Source organism: Balaenoptera musculus, chromosome 2, assembly GCF_009873245.2.
Source record: "Balaenoptera musculus isolate JJ_BM4_2016_0621 chromosome 2, mBalMus1.pri.v3, whole genome shotgun sequence".
NCBI classification, from domain to species: Eukaryota; Metazoa; Chordata; class Mammalia; order Artiodactyla; family Balaenopteridae; genus Balaenoptera; species Balaenoptera musculus.
Window position 1 is genome coordinate 16,939,165 of NC_045786.1, and position 18,768 is coordinate 16,957,932.

Sequence of the window (18,768 nt, forward strand, 5' to 3'; positions counted from 1 at the left end):
TAAAAAACCCAGGAGGACACAGTCTTTCATTCTGCCTAAAAAAGCGTGAGCTGGGGCTTCCCTGGTGGCGCAGTGGTTGAGAGTCTGCCTGCCAATGCAGGGGACATGGGTTCGAGCCCTGGTCTGGGAGGATCCCACATGCCGCGGAGCAACTGGGCCCGTGAGTCACAACTACTGAGCCTGCGCGTCTGCAGCTTGTGCTCCTCAACAAGAGAGGCCGCGATGGTGAGAGGCCCGCGCACCGCGATGAAGAGTGGCCCCCGCTCGCCACAACTAGAGAAAGCCCTCCCACAGAAACGAGACCCAACACAGCCAAAAATAAAAATAAATAAATAAATAAATTAATTAAAAAAAAAAAAAAAAGCGTGAGCTGTGATGCTGGTGTACGCTGGACGAGACCAGATAAATACTAACAAATACACGATCACATTTTTCATATTCCAAAGCCAGTTTTCTCTGGGAATAAGTCAAACACAGCATAGTTTAAAACATGGGTGAACTGCAAGGCTGACAACCTGCATTGTTAACTGTTCTTCGCTTCAACTCAGTGATTTTCTAGAGCCAGAAAATTACTACTTTGGAAAACCCTTGACACTAATAACAATGTGCTCCTTTCTACATAAGTTGGTTGATTGGACCTTCTTTTCAGATGTCAATTTAAATATAAGTTCTAGAAAGGAAGGCTGCAAATTTGGATTGTGAACAAATAAACCCATTATTAAATGTTCCAACTATTATTACAATACTATTATAATACTGTTTTCCTAATTATCCGATTGAATACTTGGAAATCAATCAGTGCTCTGTTTGGGCAAATCTCATTACTTAATGAAGGAGTTCCGATAAGATCATCATAACCCTATTTATATGGTAAAAAAGCAAAGAAGAGGCTAAAGTAATGATAACTCAGCCATGCGCTCCAATGACAACATAAGCTTTCTCTAAACCCAGATTTTCTCCAGTGTTTTCTACTACTGAGGAACATACCTAAACTGAATTACACTGATCATTTTCATCTCATTTCAAAGACAAAGGCAATGTCTTTCACGTTATACTAGCTCTTCGTTTACAGTTTACTTAAATATTCTTTCCTCCATCTTGATAATAATATCTGACTATTTCATAGATGGCTCCAAAGCTCTAATTGCATGATTCGTAAGAACTTCCAAGCCGCCCTTTCTGATCTGTGCAGTGTGTGTTCTCCAGAGAAATCTTACTATTAAACCAGACTAAACACAAGACAAGCAATGCAGCTGCAACAGATTATTTGATATTATCTCCCTCTGTTCAGAACTTGGGTGTGTATTTTTGCCATTCACCTTCTAGCTCACAAGGGTCGAAATGGAGAACTTTCACTTAGCTGGCCACATGGCTACCTCCTCCGCCTCCTTCAAATCTTTCTCACTTTCTTAATAAGGTCTGACCTGACTGCCCTATTTAAAAATTCCCCCCATCCCTCTCCCCTAACCTTTGTTCTTCTCATGCCTTTACTCTACTTTTTCTTCTTTTCTTTTTGTTTGTTTATAGCACTTCTCGTCTTCTAACGTTCCATACACATACTTCATTTGTCTGTAATGTGCCCTGTTTATTACCTCATTCCCCCTGGTAGAATCTAAACAGGGCAGCCAGCTTTGCTTTGTTTGCCAAGAGGCTAGAACAGTGCCTGGCCCATGGCAGGTGCTCAATAAATATATTTTTTGAATGGACGATGCATTCAGATGATAGGAACAAGGTGTACCAAAGATGTACTGAGGCGATTTGAATCCCCAAAGATAAAAATTCCCTAGAGAGCAGACAAGGAATCCATCTAAATGAGGAATGTCCAAATGTTCTCCTCCTTCCTTTCCTAAATTTCTAAATGTTTTGGTAGCATAATAGATGTGTATTTCACTGTTACAATTTTAGCAGATACTTAACCTCTCTGGCCCTTAGTCTCTGCATTTACAAAATGAATGGTTTGATTTAACTGAAGTCTTAAGAGCTCACCCTCTGATGAGTTTATGAATTAATGACCTATAGGCAAGTCATTGAAATGAGCAAAATACTTAAGTCAGGAAAACCATGGATTGGTCCCAATTTTGTCACCAAAATAGTTATGAGACCTTGCATAGACTTTTATGGCCTCCGTTTCCTCATCTATAAAATGAAGGCATTAGATTAGAAAGTTATCAAGTCTTTTTGGGCTCAAATATTTCGTCACGGCTCTGCATAAAGAAAGTTACTGTTTTGCTTTGTTTTGCTTCCTCCTTTTGAGCTACTTTTTAAAGTGATGCATGTGTCACGATGCTTGTAAAAGGATCCCAGGACTCTTCCCCCAGATCCTTCCCTTTTGGGGGTGCTTCCTGCTATTCTTACCATCAGGGAATCCATCCCAGATTTCTAGCCGGTCATAGCGGCAAAACATCCCCCCAGGAGGATTTGAGTCAGCCTCCAGGTCAAAGCTTTCAAATTCCAGGATAATCTCCGACATCTTTGGTGCAAAGATAATATAGGTGCATTCTAGGCTGTTGGGATATTTTTCAGGGAATCCTGGGGACTTTATCACCCCACTAGGTGTTGTGTAGTTCTGGGAACATTCAGGACCTATAAGTAAAAGAAAAGAGGAGCAAAGTGAAAATTCCACTTAAACGACCTTACCAAGAAATAACCTGGGCAAAGACGGTTTATCTTTCTAATAAAAACCCACCATTATAATCACGGTCCTAATCACTCCTTACTCAGCCTTTTCACAGTGGTGATAGGTATGGAAAGTCAAGTTCAGATTTATTGTGTTCACCTTAGTTTTCCATTTGTGTGGAGCAATTTAAAAACTTCTGCTGTTGCAGAGAAAAAAAAAATGACAAATACAAAATCATGTGGGAACATTGAAAGAGTAAGCTACAGAAATCTCGACAGAGCCCTAGAGAAATAATTACAGCCCCTTCAAGCTTAAATCTTTAAATCTTGAGGCTGACAGCCCTTTACTGGTGAAATAGAACATTTACAAAGGCGAGGGAGAGAATTCAGTGGAGGGAGTTTGGGTTTCAGATTCCTACACCAGTGACTCAGTAACTCTACCAGATGTGACCTCTGCCTCTTTGACAAACCAAATGTGAAAGGTAATTCGTACATGTACGCAGGGTGAGTGACTCATTTGGAACGGTGTTGACACAGGTGTGCCAGTAAACTGTGGGTGTTAGTGGGGGCATGGTAAACTGGGATGCAGGTCCTGTGGCTACAAGTCACCTGATACCAATGTTGACATCCTAACCTTCTCCAAAGTATCAGATACAGTACAGGAGACCATTCTAAAATGTTAATATGTATGTGTATGTGTTAATGTATATATTTATAACGTGTAATTTAAATGACGGTTCAGTGTTATCACGACAACAAATTACAGTGATCTGTAATTTAAATTACATATATTTAAATTATGTCATCCTTATGACTACATGAATAACCACAATTTCAGTTCATGGAATGAGCACTGAATAGGGTGTTATTCACCACACAATTGAAAACTGCCCATCTCCAAGGACAGGGACATCAGCCTATCAGCTTCTGCCCCTTATCACCACCACTGCTGCCCTGATTGTCAAAGAGCTCTTAAGGCTCCCTGGGAAACAGAGATGGCCTGACACTTTTGAATCTCAGGATCCAATCTGGGGATGTTCAGTTCAACAATTCTTTTCCCGGACCGTTGCCTCACTGATGGGGACCCTGCGAGGAAGTGTAAGGATTCAACTCTAAATAAGGAGGCTTGTTGAGCTTTTTCTTAACTAAATATTCTTCCAAAGTGCCAAGTACTAAAGGCAACATATTAGGCATTAATACACATTAAATTTAACTAGCAGATCTCTATTTTTAGTGGCGAGGGCTAGTAAGCTGAATCTCCTCCTCAGCGCATCTGGCAGCCTGTTGAAAAAACAAATCAAATCGCTTTCTCCCCATGCACGTATTAGATAGCCATGGCCCTGGAGGCGAAGAAGAAGACTACTTCGTAGACGGCACAATAAACCTGGTTGGTAGAGTTCTGCCTTGAATACCTTCCCAAGCCTTCTACGATGGGGCTCACCCTTTAGCACGATGGCCTCGAATGCTTATCTATTCGATTCTGGTTAAAAAGTTATTACCATGTGACATTTTGCCATGTCAATTTCAGGTAAAGAGATTGTGAAATGTGCATCTAATTTATAATATGCTTCTAAGCTATTTGGTGGCTTCTGAGATGACTATGACAATTTGTCATTAATTGACAAAGTCATTTATATGTAGGTAATTGGGAACCCTTTAGAATTTGATTTCCAAGATGTCGGAACAGTGACTCTGGAGACCTCCAACCTCCTCCCTGGGGATTTGGCTGGCAAAGCAAACAGGAGAGTTTAATGCAGGTTCCAATATTTTCTCCTTCTTAAAAAAATAAAATTACCCAGGTTAGGTTAAGATTTAATGAGAGAAAAACAATGACAGGAATTAAGGGCATAATTTCAAAATCAAATAAATCCCCATGCTTTCACTGTATATCCTTGTCGTGTCAGATCCCTTTAGAAGCTAGCCCAGGCTTTCTAACGTATTTTGACAAAGGCTGGGGACCTTCCATGGGGAAGTGGAAGAGAGCTGGATGGGGCACCAGGAGCTCTGAGCTCTCGTCCTGCCTTTATCACTGACCTGCTGTGTAGCCTCCGTGGCCTCTGAACCTTCCTGGTCCTCAGATTCTGTACATCACAAATGGGAGGTGGGTTTTAGGATTTGAAAAAAATTCCTTTCAAACTCAAAGCTTCTGTAATTTCCTACTTCCTCCATTCTACATCAAAATTTGTTTTACTCGGTTCCTTAATCCCTGTTGTATAAGTTTGCCACAGTTGAGTGAGCACTTCCCCAAAAACGATGAGGGCGGGAGTGGGTTGAGGGATCCCATGGTGAATACACAAGCTGTAAACAGGACTAAGGGCGAGCAGCTGGTGTGCCCAGGAGTGAGTGAGCTACTGGGGTGAGGGGTGCACACACAGCACTGGCAGCCAGTGGCACCATGCTTTCCCCGCTATTTGTAAGACTGAGAGCGTCCTGTGTAGCCATAGGCATCCACGTTTCGCTGTTAAGGACCATAAGGATGGATAATGATAAGAGCTAAAATATTCTCTTTGGAATTATTATTAAATGTACAGACTTTTAGTCAAATAATGTATGAAGTGACCAATCCCGCTCTCAATAAATGCTACCCCCTCCCTCACTGAGACCCACGGGAAATGGATACGGCTTCTTCCAGCGTCTGGGCCTGGATGGCCCAGACCCAGGGAAGGACAGGGGCAGAGTGGGAGGTGTGCAGGCTGGGGTTTCCTAGAGAAATTTCTTTCAGTGAATGGAAATCATTTTAGGGCTGGTAGCCCAAGGTTTTAGCATCTGGGAAGAGACCTGCAGAAGGGGAATGTGGTACCCGAGGAGAGAACTAGGGTGTCCAGGGGGCTCCAGGAGGCATGGGGAAGAGGTGAGGGCTGGCCACCACTGTCAGGCAAAGGTGGTCCTCTAGAAATGCAGCCCTAGGGATGCAGAAATGGTCCTGTAATCTACTGTCAGAAAACCTCAAGGTCAACAAGTAAAAAATTAATGTATTGGTTCAACTATGATTAGTCGAATTTATGTGTTTTGAGGAAACCTGAAATTGCTGCAGCCTGGAAGAAGTGCTATGTTTTCAAAAGAATGGAGGTTCTATAACATCATTAGATGGCTTTAGAGGAAAGAACGCCCGTGAACCTGGCTATGTGTTCGTGAATGTATTCTCCTAGTTCATGATTTTATGGAGTATCTATAAGGACTACAATATGTGCAATGAGTGAGAAAGAAAGATGTTTTCTTTGCATTTTTTAGGTGGTACCAATTTAGTTGGGAAATGAAACATGCACACATGAAGAAATTTGGAAATACTCAGGAAAAACATTTGGTTAGTGAAACATAGTTGTGTGTGTGTGTATATATATACATACAGTTTGTATATGTGTATATTTGTGTGTGTATCTATAAGGGACAAGCTGGGTACAAGTGTAGGAAAATAAAAAGTACATTAATTAAGAGGAATAAGCTTAGAGCCTGGTTTCCCTGGAGGTTAAAGGCTTAAACCAGAAGAGAGGGAGGGCTGTGCAATCTGGATAAAGCACCCCCTTTATCTATAATCATTGTAACAGCTAGTGCGCATTGGATGCATCTTCTGGAACAGGCACCGGCTACATGTTTTCATTTCAACTGATCTTCACAAAGAGCCTGTGCTATATACCGTCATCCATTTTTCAGATGAGGAATCCAGAGCTCTGAACACTTACACAGATGGTCAGTAGCCGAATCAAAATTCACATGCAGGTCTGCGGGACCTCACTCAGCACACCAACCTGGGGCAGGAAGCCAGGATGTGGGTTTGTGAGAGTGAAGTCGGGCAGGTTGGGAGCAACTAATGTCAAGGCTTGAGCTTGACCCTGGAGGACTTGACCCGACAGGTGACAGACACCTGCCATAGGTGTTTTGGGGACAGTAGTTTGATGACTATTTGAGAAGCTGTGTTAGGATACGATAACATGGGGATACCCACAAGGCAGGCTTGTCTGGTCAATGGCAGTGGACGTGAAAAGGAAGCTCTCTCTTTTTAATTGAGGTATAGTTGATTTACAAGATTATAACAGGTTCAGGTGTACGGCACGGTGATTCAAGATTTCTGAAGCTATGACTCTTTGAGACTTTTGGACGAAAATCCAAAAGAACTGGCAGCCATATTGGATGTAGGGAGGCAAGAAGAGAAAGAAGAAAATAAGGCTTCGAGTCTCAGGGACGGCACTGAGGGGAAAAAAGGGGGGAAATCACGGTGCCTCTGAGACTAACAGAAGTGTGGGGATGAGTTCATCTGGAAGGAAGCTGAAGAATTGTTAATGACTCAGGAAGGATCTCGCTCTTTCTCCTTCCACCATCTTCAGATCTTTGAGAAAACACTGTCAATGAAAAGTTATTCTTGCCTCCTTTTCTGACACTTTCTTTCTTTGATGCTGTCACATGCAGGTCAGCAAGCAAATGCGTGTGTTTGTGCATGTGTGTACATACACATACGTGGATTTATATAGGTCCAACAGCTTTCAACACAAGGAAATATGTCCATATGTAATCATGTGAACACACTGAGGTCCTATGTCTGCTGTTATTTATACTAAAGGTTTTCTAAGCATGTGCCCAGATGAATTTCTGAAGAAAGTTCTCTCCATCTCTCCACATTTATATGGGACAGTACCAGATTTCTTTGAAATTTAAAGAAGTTGTGCCAATGCTCCCAGAAACACTTAAAACTCTCTCTTTTGCTATTTTCGGTGGCCACCGACCCAGAGGATCTTAGGCTTTTGTATTTGGTGTGGCTGGATTTATTTCTATTAAATAAAGCTCTTTTTCCTATATTCCAGGACAATACATTTAAATCTTGAGCCTCTGCCCCTGGAAGGTCTCCCACACATTAATATCCACTTAAAAGGGAAGGCTGAATTGAGCACACAGCAGGAACCTACAGGCTGTTGTGAAAAACAGTGACATCCAGACAAAGCTACAATTTTTATCGATTGATATGTGTGTTTAATTCCTCAAAGCTGGGAGACTATACATTCTCAGATTCTATCCCATCCCAATATATACCATTGTGACAGAAGATTAGTAAGTGATTATTCTGGAGAGGGCAATTGATAATTATTTTGGAAGGGGAATGCCATTTAAAGCATTACTATTTTGCTTCCTCCAGGAAGTTCTTTCCCCAACCATGCCTCCATCAATAGAAAGCCTCTTCTTCTTCCAATAGCTTTAGAAACTCTAAGGCTAGTGGACTACTGCTTTGCTTTTCCTGGGAAATACCAGTTTTGAATTTTGCAATAAAATAAAGCGAAGAGGCAAGAGGGAGGGGATATGGGGATATATGTCTACATATAACTGATTCACTTTGTTTTACAGCAGAAACTAACACAACATTGTAAAGCAATTATACCTCAATAAAGATGTTAAAAAAAAGAATAAACTTAAATGAGATGTTAAAAAAAAAAAGGGAAGAAGATGTGCATGACTTTAAGGTAAGAGGGACTCATGCATTTTTAACTAAAGAAATGAAACTCCAAGAGTAGATCAAACTTATTTTTGAATAGGAAAGATAAGAATAAATGTTCTTAAAGGAGTTTTACAGAGTATATACCTTATAAACACTGGTCAGCATATTAAAATGATGAAATTGTGATGCTTAAAATACATTTAAAAAGTTTTTTTAAACATGCTTCCTCCATACACTGGGTAATTTTCCTTTGTTTAAAGTATTTTCCAACATTTTTGTAATGGGAATATATGACTTTTTACCAAAAGTTTAAAAACGTTACTCCTTGTCTCTCTTTTCACTTTGTCTCTCACGAGCTCAAGCAATGTTAATGACCACTTCGTCACACTTGTTCTCCTGTAAGTTACTCACCTCTCTTGAAAATTTCATAACGTATGGAAAATCCTGCCCCGTGTGTCTCATAATCAGAGACAAATTTGATAAAGAGAAATGGCCCTGAAGACACGACAGGAGAAGGGGCAATCTTTCCACAGAACTTTCCCCATAAACGCCCATTTTCATTTTCTCCATCGATGACCTCCACGTAGTCATACCTAAGACACAAAGATGGAAGAAAACATCAGGTTAACGAGAAAAGTCCTTTTAATTTCAGTAATTTAGAAACCAGCATTCTCCACCACCATCTGTCAGGAGCAAAACTGCTATCTGCATTCACTGCTGGATTTCATGGAGAGGGAAAAAAGTCTAGCAAAATGAAATAATTAAAATGGACTACATCATGTCCATATACATCATCTGGCAACACAGAACTATTAAGAATAATGGTGTCCATTATATTTGCAGACAATGTCAGTTAAAGTAACCAATTAACAAGAAAAAGGAAAATCTCATGAGCACAATTCTCTTTTATTAAATTGTGTTCCTTTGTCTGGGGTTGGGGGGTTGTCAATACATAATGCTATGCATTCTTTTCAAACTGTGAAGTTCTTTTAGGAATTCAAAATGTCTCCTTGGCTGGAGCTCTCCATAAATAATACTTTGATTTCTGTGAGCGACCCTCTAAACATATGGCCACAGAATAATAAACAGATTCTTTACTATTTAACTCAATTCCACTAAGCTCCAGGCTTCTTAGAAAAAAAAAACTCTCTCAGTATCCACTGTGGTCAAAACACAGATCATCTTCTCCCCAAACTACAACTTGAATTGCAGAACATAATCTCTGCAAAGAAGAAAGTTTATTTAAAAATGGAAAGTAACTTTATTTACTACCAGCCTTATTACCTTTAAAGGAATATTGTCATTTGAAATGGAAATATGACACACTTGAAATCATCAAAGTGATATGATTTTTAAAAATTCAGGCTTAATAATACACTAAGCAGACAAATGATGAAGGAAGTAGCAATAAAATATTACCCTAAAGATTGCACTGAGATAATGCATGTGTTTGGACCATTTTTTTCTCTAAAATGTGGAAATCCATCTCCAGTAAACTAGCATCCCCCCAGGAAAACAGGAAGATTTTTTCTTGTTCGGCATTATGTATTTCTTAGTGCCTTGCTCTTTCTTTTCGTTTTATTTGCCAAGTCACCTAGGAGCCAGATAATCTGATTTGTCTTCCATACTTCTTCTGGAACTGACATGAAGACATTACAATCCATTCATTGCAAAACATTATTTCTGTGTTTAACTTGGTTCAAAAGTCCTGGGATATATTAATTTCACGAATGGCTAAAATATGGCAGTAACATAAACTGTATCTGGCAATTTAAAAGAGATCAAAGTGTGGGAAATCTTCATGATGACCAATGTCATCCTTAGCAATCCTTTTCAAACTGTCCAGGACACATGACTTATGTTTACGTAAAGTCTCACGAGACAACTGCAAAGATGCTATCACGAGTTAAAGTGGACAGCTTAAGGCTCTCTAAATTAAAAATGACATTACCTCATCAGTTAAAATTGTGCCAGCTTTGTGTATATCAAGAAGAAAATAAAGCTGACACTGAATGAATGACGCACTAGTGTATGTGAATTATTGCAGTAACTGAATTTCCTCTGCTGCATCTGCTGATTCCAGGAGTAAAATCACTGGCCGGCTAGCATCTCTGTCCCTTTGCAAAACTACGGAGCTACACAGAGGAATTGTTTGTTTCTCTAGACACTGGGAGATGCTTTGCATGTTAAGACAAGACAAAGGAGGAGGAGAAGGAAGATGAAGACAGCGTTACCTTCAAAATCCTCAGTGACTTTTTATAGTCAACTGAGGGCAGCTGGAAAGAACCCCATCTCTGTACTCATGAAAGCCTCACAAGTTGGCATTTATGCAGTAATTCCTTTTATCTCTGCTGCTTCATTGACTAGACAGGTCTGCGTGGTTTGCCCCACGCTTGCTTATAATTTAACTGTGATTTGAGCTGTTGACTGCGTTTGGCCTGGCGACTATGCGTCCGGCTCTGCTCTATAGGCTTTTTACTTGCATCTCGACATGGTCTGAATACTAAGTGGCCACATCCTAGCGCATTTTGCCTTCCAGACACAAATAAGAGAGGTGGGTCAGGCATTCTGAAGAACTAAGGGCATTTCTGTGAGGAGACCTTTCTCCCAGGTATGACAGAACTCAGCTATTAGACTGCTGGGGAATTACAACAGTGGATGAAGCCAGTCTTTTAATTCACATTATCTTCTAGCAGTAAATACTAGGCTCTCCTCTTGGCAACAGTAAAAGCTATTTTGAAAAGGGGCAGCGGGACTGGATGCTCTACCCAGCAAGAGATAAATCGTCGCATCTTAAGTGCCAATTTTAGGCAATGGGATTATTCAGGGATACAATAGTTACATTTATAAACTGGGATGCTGCTATCATTTTAGCACTTTCTACCATCCAACAGGGCCCCCAAATGTATCACAGATAGCAGTTCATGTAAATATTCAAGAGGGTGTATGTGTAAAAATTGCAAAGGGTGATCCTGCCAAGGAAGTTAAGAAAGCAGCTTGCTTCTCCCTCTGGAGTTGAGACCAGTTCCACCCCATAAGTTTCTCGCTGGCAAACGTGGTGCCAGGAATGCAGCTGGTGTGCCAGCAACCCTCCCCAGAGACTAAATGTGTCGCCACAGCGACGCACCCAGCCTGCATTGGCCTGAGGCCCAGGATCCTGAGTTTGCAAATTTCGATCCCCCAGACGGCTGCACTGCTCTGTTACTGCTGCCGGCGCGGCAAGCACCACGTTCCTTGGGATGTTAAGATCCTCAGTCCTGGAACCAAAGACCTGCGCAGGTGAGCCTGGAGGTACCTATCCGGCTCGCATCCCGAACCGACAAGCTCAGGCTGCGGGAGGAGATCTGGGGAATCTTGGGAATCGAATTCATAAAAGCTAGAGGAGGGATCACAAAGTTAACCCGTCTGTCCCTTTGGAGCCCAGCTCCGGAAAAAGAATGTTCCAGGTGACCAAGAGGCTGCGTCTGGGTCCAAAGAGCACTGCCCACCTGTACAGGAAAGCCTCCCTCAGACCTCACCTCCCCACGTTTCATCACAGGAACACGAACATCAGGTGGATTTAGCCATCTTCTCATCCCTCTCTTTTTTTAAATTTAAAAAAATTTTTGTTTTTGGCCGTGCCGCGCAGCCTGTGAGATCTTAGTTCCCTGACCAGGGATCGAATCCGGGCCCACTGCATTGGAAGCACGGAGTCCTACCCACTGGACCGCCAGGGAATTCGCCCCCCGCCCCCAATCTCTCTTCATCAATCTTCTACCTTAAACCTTTCCCTTCCTGCACTAATAATGGTAAAGCAGCCGACGTTTACTGGGAATAAGGCCTAGATCTCTCTACCTAACCTTCTTACAATTAAAGACACTTTCCCAAGGTTTCAGTTTTCGGGTGGGAGGTCCTGGGTGGCTCTTCCATGAGTATCCCTGGCTTTAAGCTCATGCTTCTCAAGCCCCACGCCCTCTTGCTTACATAAGCCCCGCTCTCACACTACCCAGGTATATGCGGGTGGTGAAAACATTTTGAATCCTAATAGTAATCACGAGTTTGGTTTCCCATAAGAGTGATAAAAGAATAAAGATTTCTTTCTAAGAATTCTTGAAAGGATTACTCAGAGATTTTTTTTTTTCTTCTGGAAAGTTTGAATTATGGTTTTAGGAAAATGGCCAAGGAAAGGGAAAAGTGATGGGAAAATGAGAAATGTCTTTAGTCACTAAAGAGTGGTTTGGGAGGCTTTCTAGGTATGCGGTGCTGAATAGACGAATAGCACACTTTACTTAAGTCGGGTTTTCTCCTGTGAGTACAAATGACCCCTGACTCTATGGTGGGGCCTGTTAATGGGAAAAAAACCCGAATCCTCTGCAGGGTGTTGTCTGTACGGGGAGCTACTGTACCAACCCCCTCACAGCTTCTGGACATTCTCGAGGTGTTAGGAAGGGGGATTTTAGGTAATGGTGTCTTTTTAATCTCCTTCCAAGAGGCTCTCCCCTCACATGCATACGTACGTTAATAATGGAGAAATTCGATACCTGACATCATAAACCAGAGTGAGAAATGATGTTGGCTAACATAATTTTCACTTACAAAAATGTGTTTCTTTGGATCTTTGGTTTATTTTACACAAGGCATTAATAGCTATCCCAACTGAACAAGCTGTAAACGATTACTGTATTGTTGTCCAAGAATTACCTTCCCTCTTCCCCAGAAGAGAACAGATTTTTTTTTCCCTCAGAGTATTAGAAAGAGGAGTTGGATATAAAAGTATACGATGATGGAGTTTGGAGGGGCCAATTAGTTTGCATTGGTGTTTCTGAGCAGTTTTACCTGATCCACCCCCTAACCGTTCTGGCTTCCTTGCAAGGTTCTAATCAAGATAAATACATGAAAAGCCTTTTATAAGGTTCATAGACTCATGTAGTAAAAGCATTTTTAGAAATCTATTCAAAAGAAATAATCTGGAATAATGTCAAATATGTATGCAAAGAGTATTGCCTGAAGCTTTATAATAATGGGAAAAAATGGAAATAAGGCAGACAGGAAAAAGATAAGAAGGAATTTACGTACATTCATATTGAGAAATATTATTCAGCCATTAAAAAGCATGTTCAACAAAAGATTTTTTATAACAAAGGAAAAATGCTTATGATAAGTAAGTGAAAAAAACTTTACACAGTATATCCTCAATTTTCATTCATATGAAGTAAAAGAACAGGAGGGAAATATGCAGGCTATTAACAAGTGCTTATCTCTGTGTAGTGAGATTATTTCTGTATTATTATTATTATTTCTGTATTTTTCAAGATTTTTACAATGGACAAGTATACTTTTTTAATCAAATTTATTTTGAAAAGCATTAACTACTTATATATGAAGTAGCAAATCAATACCTTATTGCCCAGCTAAGAATTTTATATTTCTTGGTCAGAAAACACTATCTTTTTTTGATGTTTTATTTGGAAATAAATCAAAGGCTTTGCCTTTTGTTTTTAAAACAATGGGATCAATGAGGCTCCTTGTGTGATACATTTTTGGGGGGTACTAGAAAGTTAAAGTGAATCTGATTTGATCTCATACTTTCTGAAATGCTGGCAGTAATACTTGCCATTTGTACAGTAACTTCCCTGTTACAATATACTCTCAGATTATTGTCTAACATGGTCTTTACAGTAATCCCAGGAGGGAGATTATTAGGTAGCACCATCCCAGAAGGAGCCCAGAGCAGTAGAAGCACACATGAGTTTGGAGGGGCCAATTAGTAGGAGACACATGAATGAAATAATTAGTATCTTTCCCACACTGCCCAGCATGGGGCAAGTTTGATTCCAGTATCTGTTCTTGTTACTTCCTTTCATACATATTTTTGGAGGGTGGGAGATGGGTATGGCTTATAATTTTAGAATTAGTCATGAACAACTGGTCAACCGGTCATTGTCGCTAGAAAATGCCACATCAATGAACACTTCATCGGTTGTTTTCTTAACAGTGTGCTTAGAGCTGTACAAACAAGCATCCTGGTGTGTGCAAAGGTGTATGTGCAGGTGTGCATGTGAGAGACAGAGAGAGAGACAGTGAGAGCCCTTGCCTTTCAGGAGTCACGTGAGTTGAATGTTTCAGTGGAGTTGATGGTGGCCACTGAATGGGATTCCTCCCGGAGCTATCCTGGTCCTCCCGCTCAGGCTAACGTTCAGGGACCACGTGGCTAGAACCCAAGCCCAGTCTGGACAATAGAAATAGGAGTGGGGCTGAAAGGCAGCTGTAATTTCATTCTCTCCCTAGTGCCAGCGCCCTGGGCCTGAACACAGATGGCTCCACTAAAGACGGGGCGGAGGTGGAGCCTGCATCCCCAGGGTGGGTAGGTGGGAAGGGCAGGACCTTCTGACGACCCCCAAGGCTGGAGCCAGCCTGTTGCAGCACCCCCAGGATGGAGCTGGCAAAGCCTCGATTCAGAGCGGGGAGAGGGCCTGAGCTGGCGGCACGGCGGAGAACCCCACAGCACCTTCGGAGGGACAGAGAGGCTGACCTGCTCCTGTCCCTCCAGCCCCCGGGCCTGGGGTCAAATACCAATTTCTATGAAAGTCATTCTCAATCCCTACAAAATTTTAAAATTTGTACCATGAACTGATATTTCTTTGTTTATTACATTGGCATAGTCCCCTCTCAAGTTTGTTTCTAGGTTTATAAAGTAATTGTTCCTTCATTAAAATAATGGCATGTATTTTTCCTAGAGATATATTTGCTCATGTATATATTATCTTTTTCTTCCTATATGCGCCCTGTGGATTATGAGAGGATTGTAGGACATTAGCCTCGACCTGGGGCTCATTTGCATTTGTTAGAACACTTTCTAAAATTCAGTTTTTCTTACTTCTATTCTAGTAGTACTTTCCATACACCCCCGTGAGTCTAACTTCTAATCCACAGCATTATCACCTCTCTACCTGTTGTGTGTTTACGCGTATTTGCAGGACGTAAAACGCTATTGACGTTGTCTGCATTTTTTTCCAGTTGGACGTAGCTGCCCGTGAGACATTGGCGTAGCAGGTTAGCATCTGAGTGGCATTTCCACTGCCCCACCGTCAAGTTCCTTCACTGATCTTATCGCCCACACTCAGGCTCCAGCTATGAGGAGACCGAGGGTCTAGCATCTACTGAACTTCAAGAGCACAAGTGCCAGGGTGCAGGTGCGACCGCGGGCTGGCCTGGCCCACGCCACAGGGCCCAGGGGAGCCTGGTGCTAAACGATCAGCCAGCTTTGTTCCGTGGCTGCTGGATGTACTTCAGCCAAACCATCTCTCCAGCAACCTACCCCACCGATGGTAAATGGGACGTCAAACATCTCACCTTTCTTGGAACAAAAAGTTGCTGCAAACACTGTCTTTTGTTTAATGCCATTGGCCTCCTCAAAGGCCCACGTGGTGTTACTCTTGTTACTCGTGCACAGGCTTCCAGATCGTTCTCCTCCAGGAAGTTCCAACGCCACAGACTCCACCTGACACCTCTGCTGTGTGGCCCCTCTGATTAAAGCTCAGTAAAGATTTCTATATGAATGATAGTCAGATAACCCCTTCTCAAATAATCAGAGTATAGTAAAACTCATAAAGCTGATCTCACACATTAAAATTTTCATTTTTAAGCTTCTGTAATGCCTCAGGGCCATAATAATGAATATCAATAATTTTATTGCAGCCATAGAAAAATGGATCATTAATAGGTTAGATAATAACATAATATGTATAAGAGCGAACAGTCCCAGGAAATGAGGTATTACAAAAGTAAAAAAAGAAATATTTAAGGAAAAACTTTCACTGGAGTAAAAAGAAATATTAAATGGTTTTCACTGTAGTAATACAAAGGGATAATCAAAGGCAGTGGGTCACAGCTGGTCAAGACCAACTGGAAAGAAAGAAACTGAGATAATAAACATTCAGCAGGTAGCAGACAGTTTCCAGCTGCTGCATAACAAGTCACCCCAAAGGTAGGGGCTTAAAACAGCACACACTTATTAGCTCAGAGTCTGTAGGTCAGAAGTCTGGTCTGGCCTGGCTGGGGTCTCTGCTCAACGTATCACAAGACGGAAATCAAGTGTCTGCAGGGCCGCGTTCTTATCTGAGTTCCGTGTCCTTGTCACAGCTCACAGCGCTGTGCCGGAGTTCAGTTTCCTGCAGTTGTGGGACTGCAGCCCCCGTTTCCTTGCTGGCTGCCAACTGGGGGCTGCTCTCAGATCCCAGGGGCCACCCACCTTCCTTGCCACACCAGGGAGCTGGCCCTCTCCAGCTTCAAAGCCAGCAACAGAGACTTTCCCTCACATTGGATTCTTCCTATGCTTCAAAACTCCTCAGGAAAAGCTGAGTCCCTAGTGAGGGTTCACCTGATTAGGCCAGGCTCGCCCAGGATAACCTCCCTTTCTTGAGGCCAACTGATTTGGCAACTTAATTAAATCTGCAAAATCCCTGTACAGCAGCACCTGGATTAATAGGTGATTGAGTAACTGGGAGAAGATGTGTGTAACCAGGGGCCGAGGATCTTGGGATTCTGCCTGTCGCTCAGACCCAGCTCTGGATGGCCGCATGGAGCTTGGAAGCTGCAGTACAAACCCAAGCAGCAGGGATTGTCCACTTACATCCCCTGGCAGGGCAAAGGCTAGAAGGATCCAGGGTAAGATGAAGAGCAGGTGTGGGAAACTGCACAAGGCTGGAAGCTATTTCAATGTTCTCAGGTCCCATCGGCTGTTGGTTTGAAAGCCCTCAGCCGACCACGGTCCTCGCTTGCAGAAAGGAAAGCAGGGTTCTGGAGAGAGTCACGCTCTCCTGATTGAAGCAAAACAGACACTCTGAGATTGTCCAACACATATGTCTAGAGACAGAAGAGTGATAATAGCTTAATTCAAAAATAAATATATAAAAGGACTCAAGACATGTGGTGTAAAATAATGGTCAAAATATATATAATTTTCACGGAAAGTGCTTCGAGTTTGAATTTCTCATTTCTGAGGAATCTCACTTTGTAATTAAGATTTACTGGCATGGAAGATAAAAAATCCTTCACATGGGGAAATATCTTTATGGTTTAACTCCGATTATGAAATCCAAAGATGCATTTCAAACGGAAGACCAGGGACGCCTCCTTTTAAAACAACTACGCTCCGAGGTAATGGAGTCTTCCAATGTCAAACTTGCAAAGTTCAGTATTTATAGAAAAATTCACATGCCTTTAATTACAATAAATTTGGTTCCCAAGTAAAATGGTGCCATCTGGAAGATATTAACATCATTTACAACTTGTTCGCCTCCCTATTTCATAGACAATTTTTACTTCTTGCCAATTTTCCACTGTTCTCAGGGAAAAAAAAAAGAATTACTTTCATGGATTGTCTCAAGATGAGTTTATATAGCTAGTCAAACCATCAAAAAGTGACAGAGGGGGCGTCTTGGACACGTTTACTTCCTTCTTATTTATTTTAAATACTTACATCTTTAAGTTTTGGTTTTTGTTTTAAATAAAGGCTGTTCTCTCCTCTCTGTTCCTCTTCTCTCAGGCTTCTCAGGGGGATAAAGTGGAGAGAGAGCTCAGGTGTTAAAAACTGGGCTCTGATGTGGGCTCTGAGCTTCAGGACTCACTCCTGCACCTTTAATCTGTCAAGAAGCCCCACCATTTTTGACCTCCCACAAAGTCTCAAAGGGAACAGTGGGGCAGGAGGTGCCACCTGCCTGGCCAGCCGTCAAATTCGCCAAACTGGGACAGCTGCGATTAATTCCTCACACTCAGTCACTGACTAGCTGAGTGTCACTAACGGACGTCTGTGAGCCTCAGCTGCTCACCCGCAAAATGGACAAAATGATAATTAAACTTACAAGATGATAGGGAGGACTCAGTGAAATACTACATGGTGATGTCCCCTTCCAAGTGAGGCTGGAATGCAGGAGAAGCAAAGAGACAAATGCACAGAGAACCCAATGGAGCACAGCTTTATTATCCAAAAGGTATATATTACACAGCTCAAGACAGACTGTAGTTTAGGTAGTACAGGAAGTTTGGCTATTGTTATCTCCCCGGGGGATCTATCAGTCAGAAGATGACTAACTCTCAGAAGATGACATAACCTGATATTCTGAAAAATACTATTTGGAATGACAGTAGGTCTTGTCCTAGTACTACCACCAAAAATCAGTCAATTAAAGCCATAGTCAGAAATGGAGTTAAAGAAATCAATTTATATATACTACAATACTTTTTTTTTTAAAGAAATCACTAAATCCGTTAAGTGTTTCCACTGATGTACCCAACTGATTTAATGATTTGCAATTGGATTAGTGCTATCAGCATGCAGTGCTGAATTTGCTCAAAAAGCCCCCTCAGTTGGTACAGTGGACGCACCAGGGGACAACTTCCAGTTCTGGAAAAGCAGTGACTCTGCCTTAAGGCATAGCAGGATCATAATCTGCAAGTTTCCTTTTCAATTCTTTGGAAAAAGAAATAAAGGCATAATTCTGTTTTAGACTATAGGACCTAATGTGCTAATTTTAAGAGTTAAAAAAAATCCTCCTGATTAATTAGTAATTATTCAGTGGGGATCTAGGTAGTTTGCTAATCAGAGCTGCAGGAACTAAAGTTGGCAAATACTCATTTTTTTTAAAGGCTTTTTTTCCCCTTTCTTTGCAGTAATTACAGTAGAACCTTTTCAGCATCAGGTAGGTGAGATTATTCATTCTGCAGTGGGGAAGTCCCTTAGTCTGTAATGA

General features: G+C 41.7%; 1 protein-coding gene and 1 long non-coding RNA gene across 6 annotated transcripts in view; one reads left to right on the forward strand and one right to left on the reverse strand.

The window, feature by feature from the left end:
- Positions 1–18,768, reverse strand: part of NRP1 (neuropilin 1) — a 137,751-nt gene that overhangs the window by 73,811 nt on the left and 45,172 nt on the right. For all 5 annotated transcript variants that reach the window (XM_036842417.1, XM_036842420.1, XM_036842419.1 and 2 more), the window contains 2 exons: positions 8,450–8,631; positions 2,356–2,583 (listed from right to left, as the gene is read on the reverse strand). In XM_036842417.1, the coding sequence (XP_036698312.1) occupies positions 2,356–2,583; positions 8,450–8,631 (410 nt within the window). The remainder of the gene's footprint in view (positions 1–2,355; positions 2,584–8,449; positions 8,632–18,768) is intronic.
- Positions 11,250–17,265, forward strand: LOC118890095. The gene is made up of 3 exons (XR_005018674.1): positions 11,250–11,317; positions 14,013–14,125; positions 15,035–17,265. It is a non-coding gene; the product is annotated as an uncharacterized LOC118890095 (long non-coding RNA).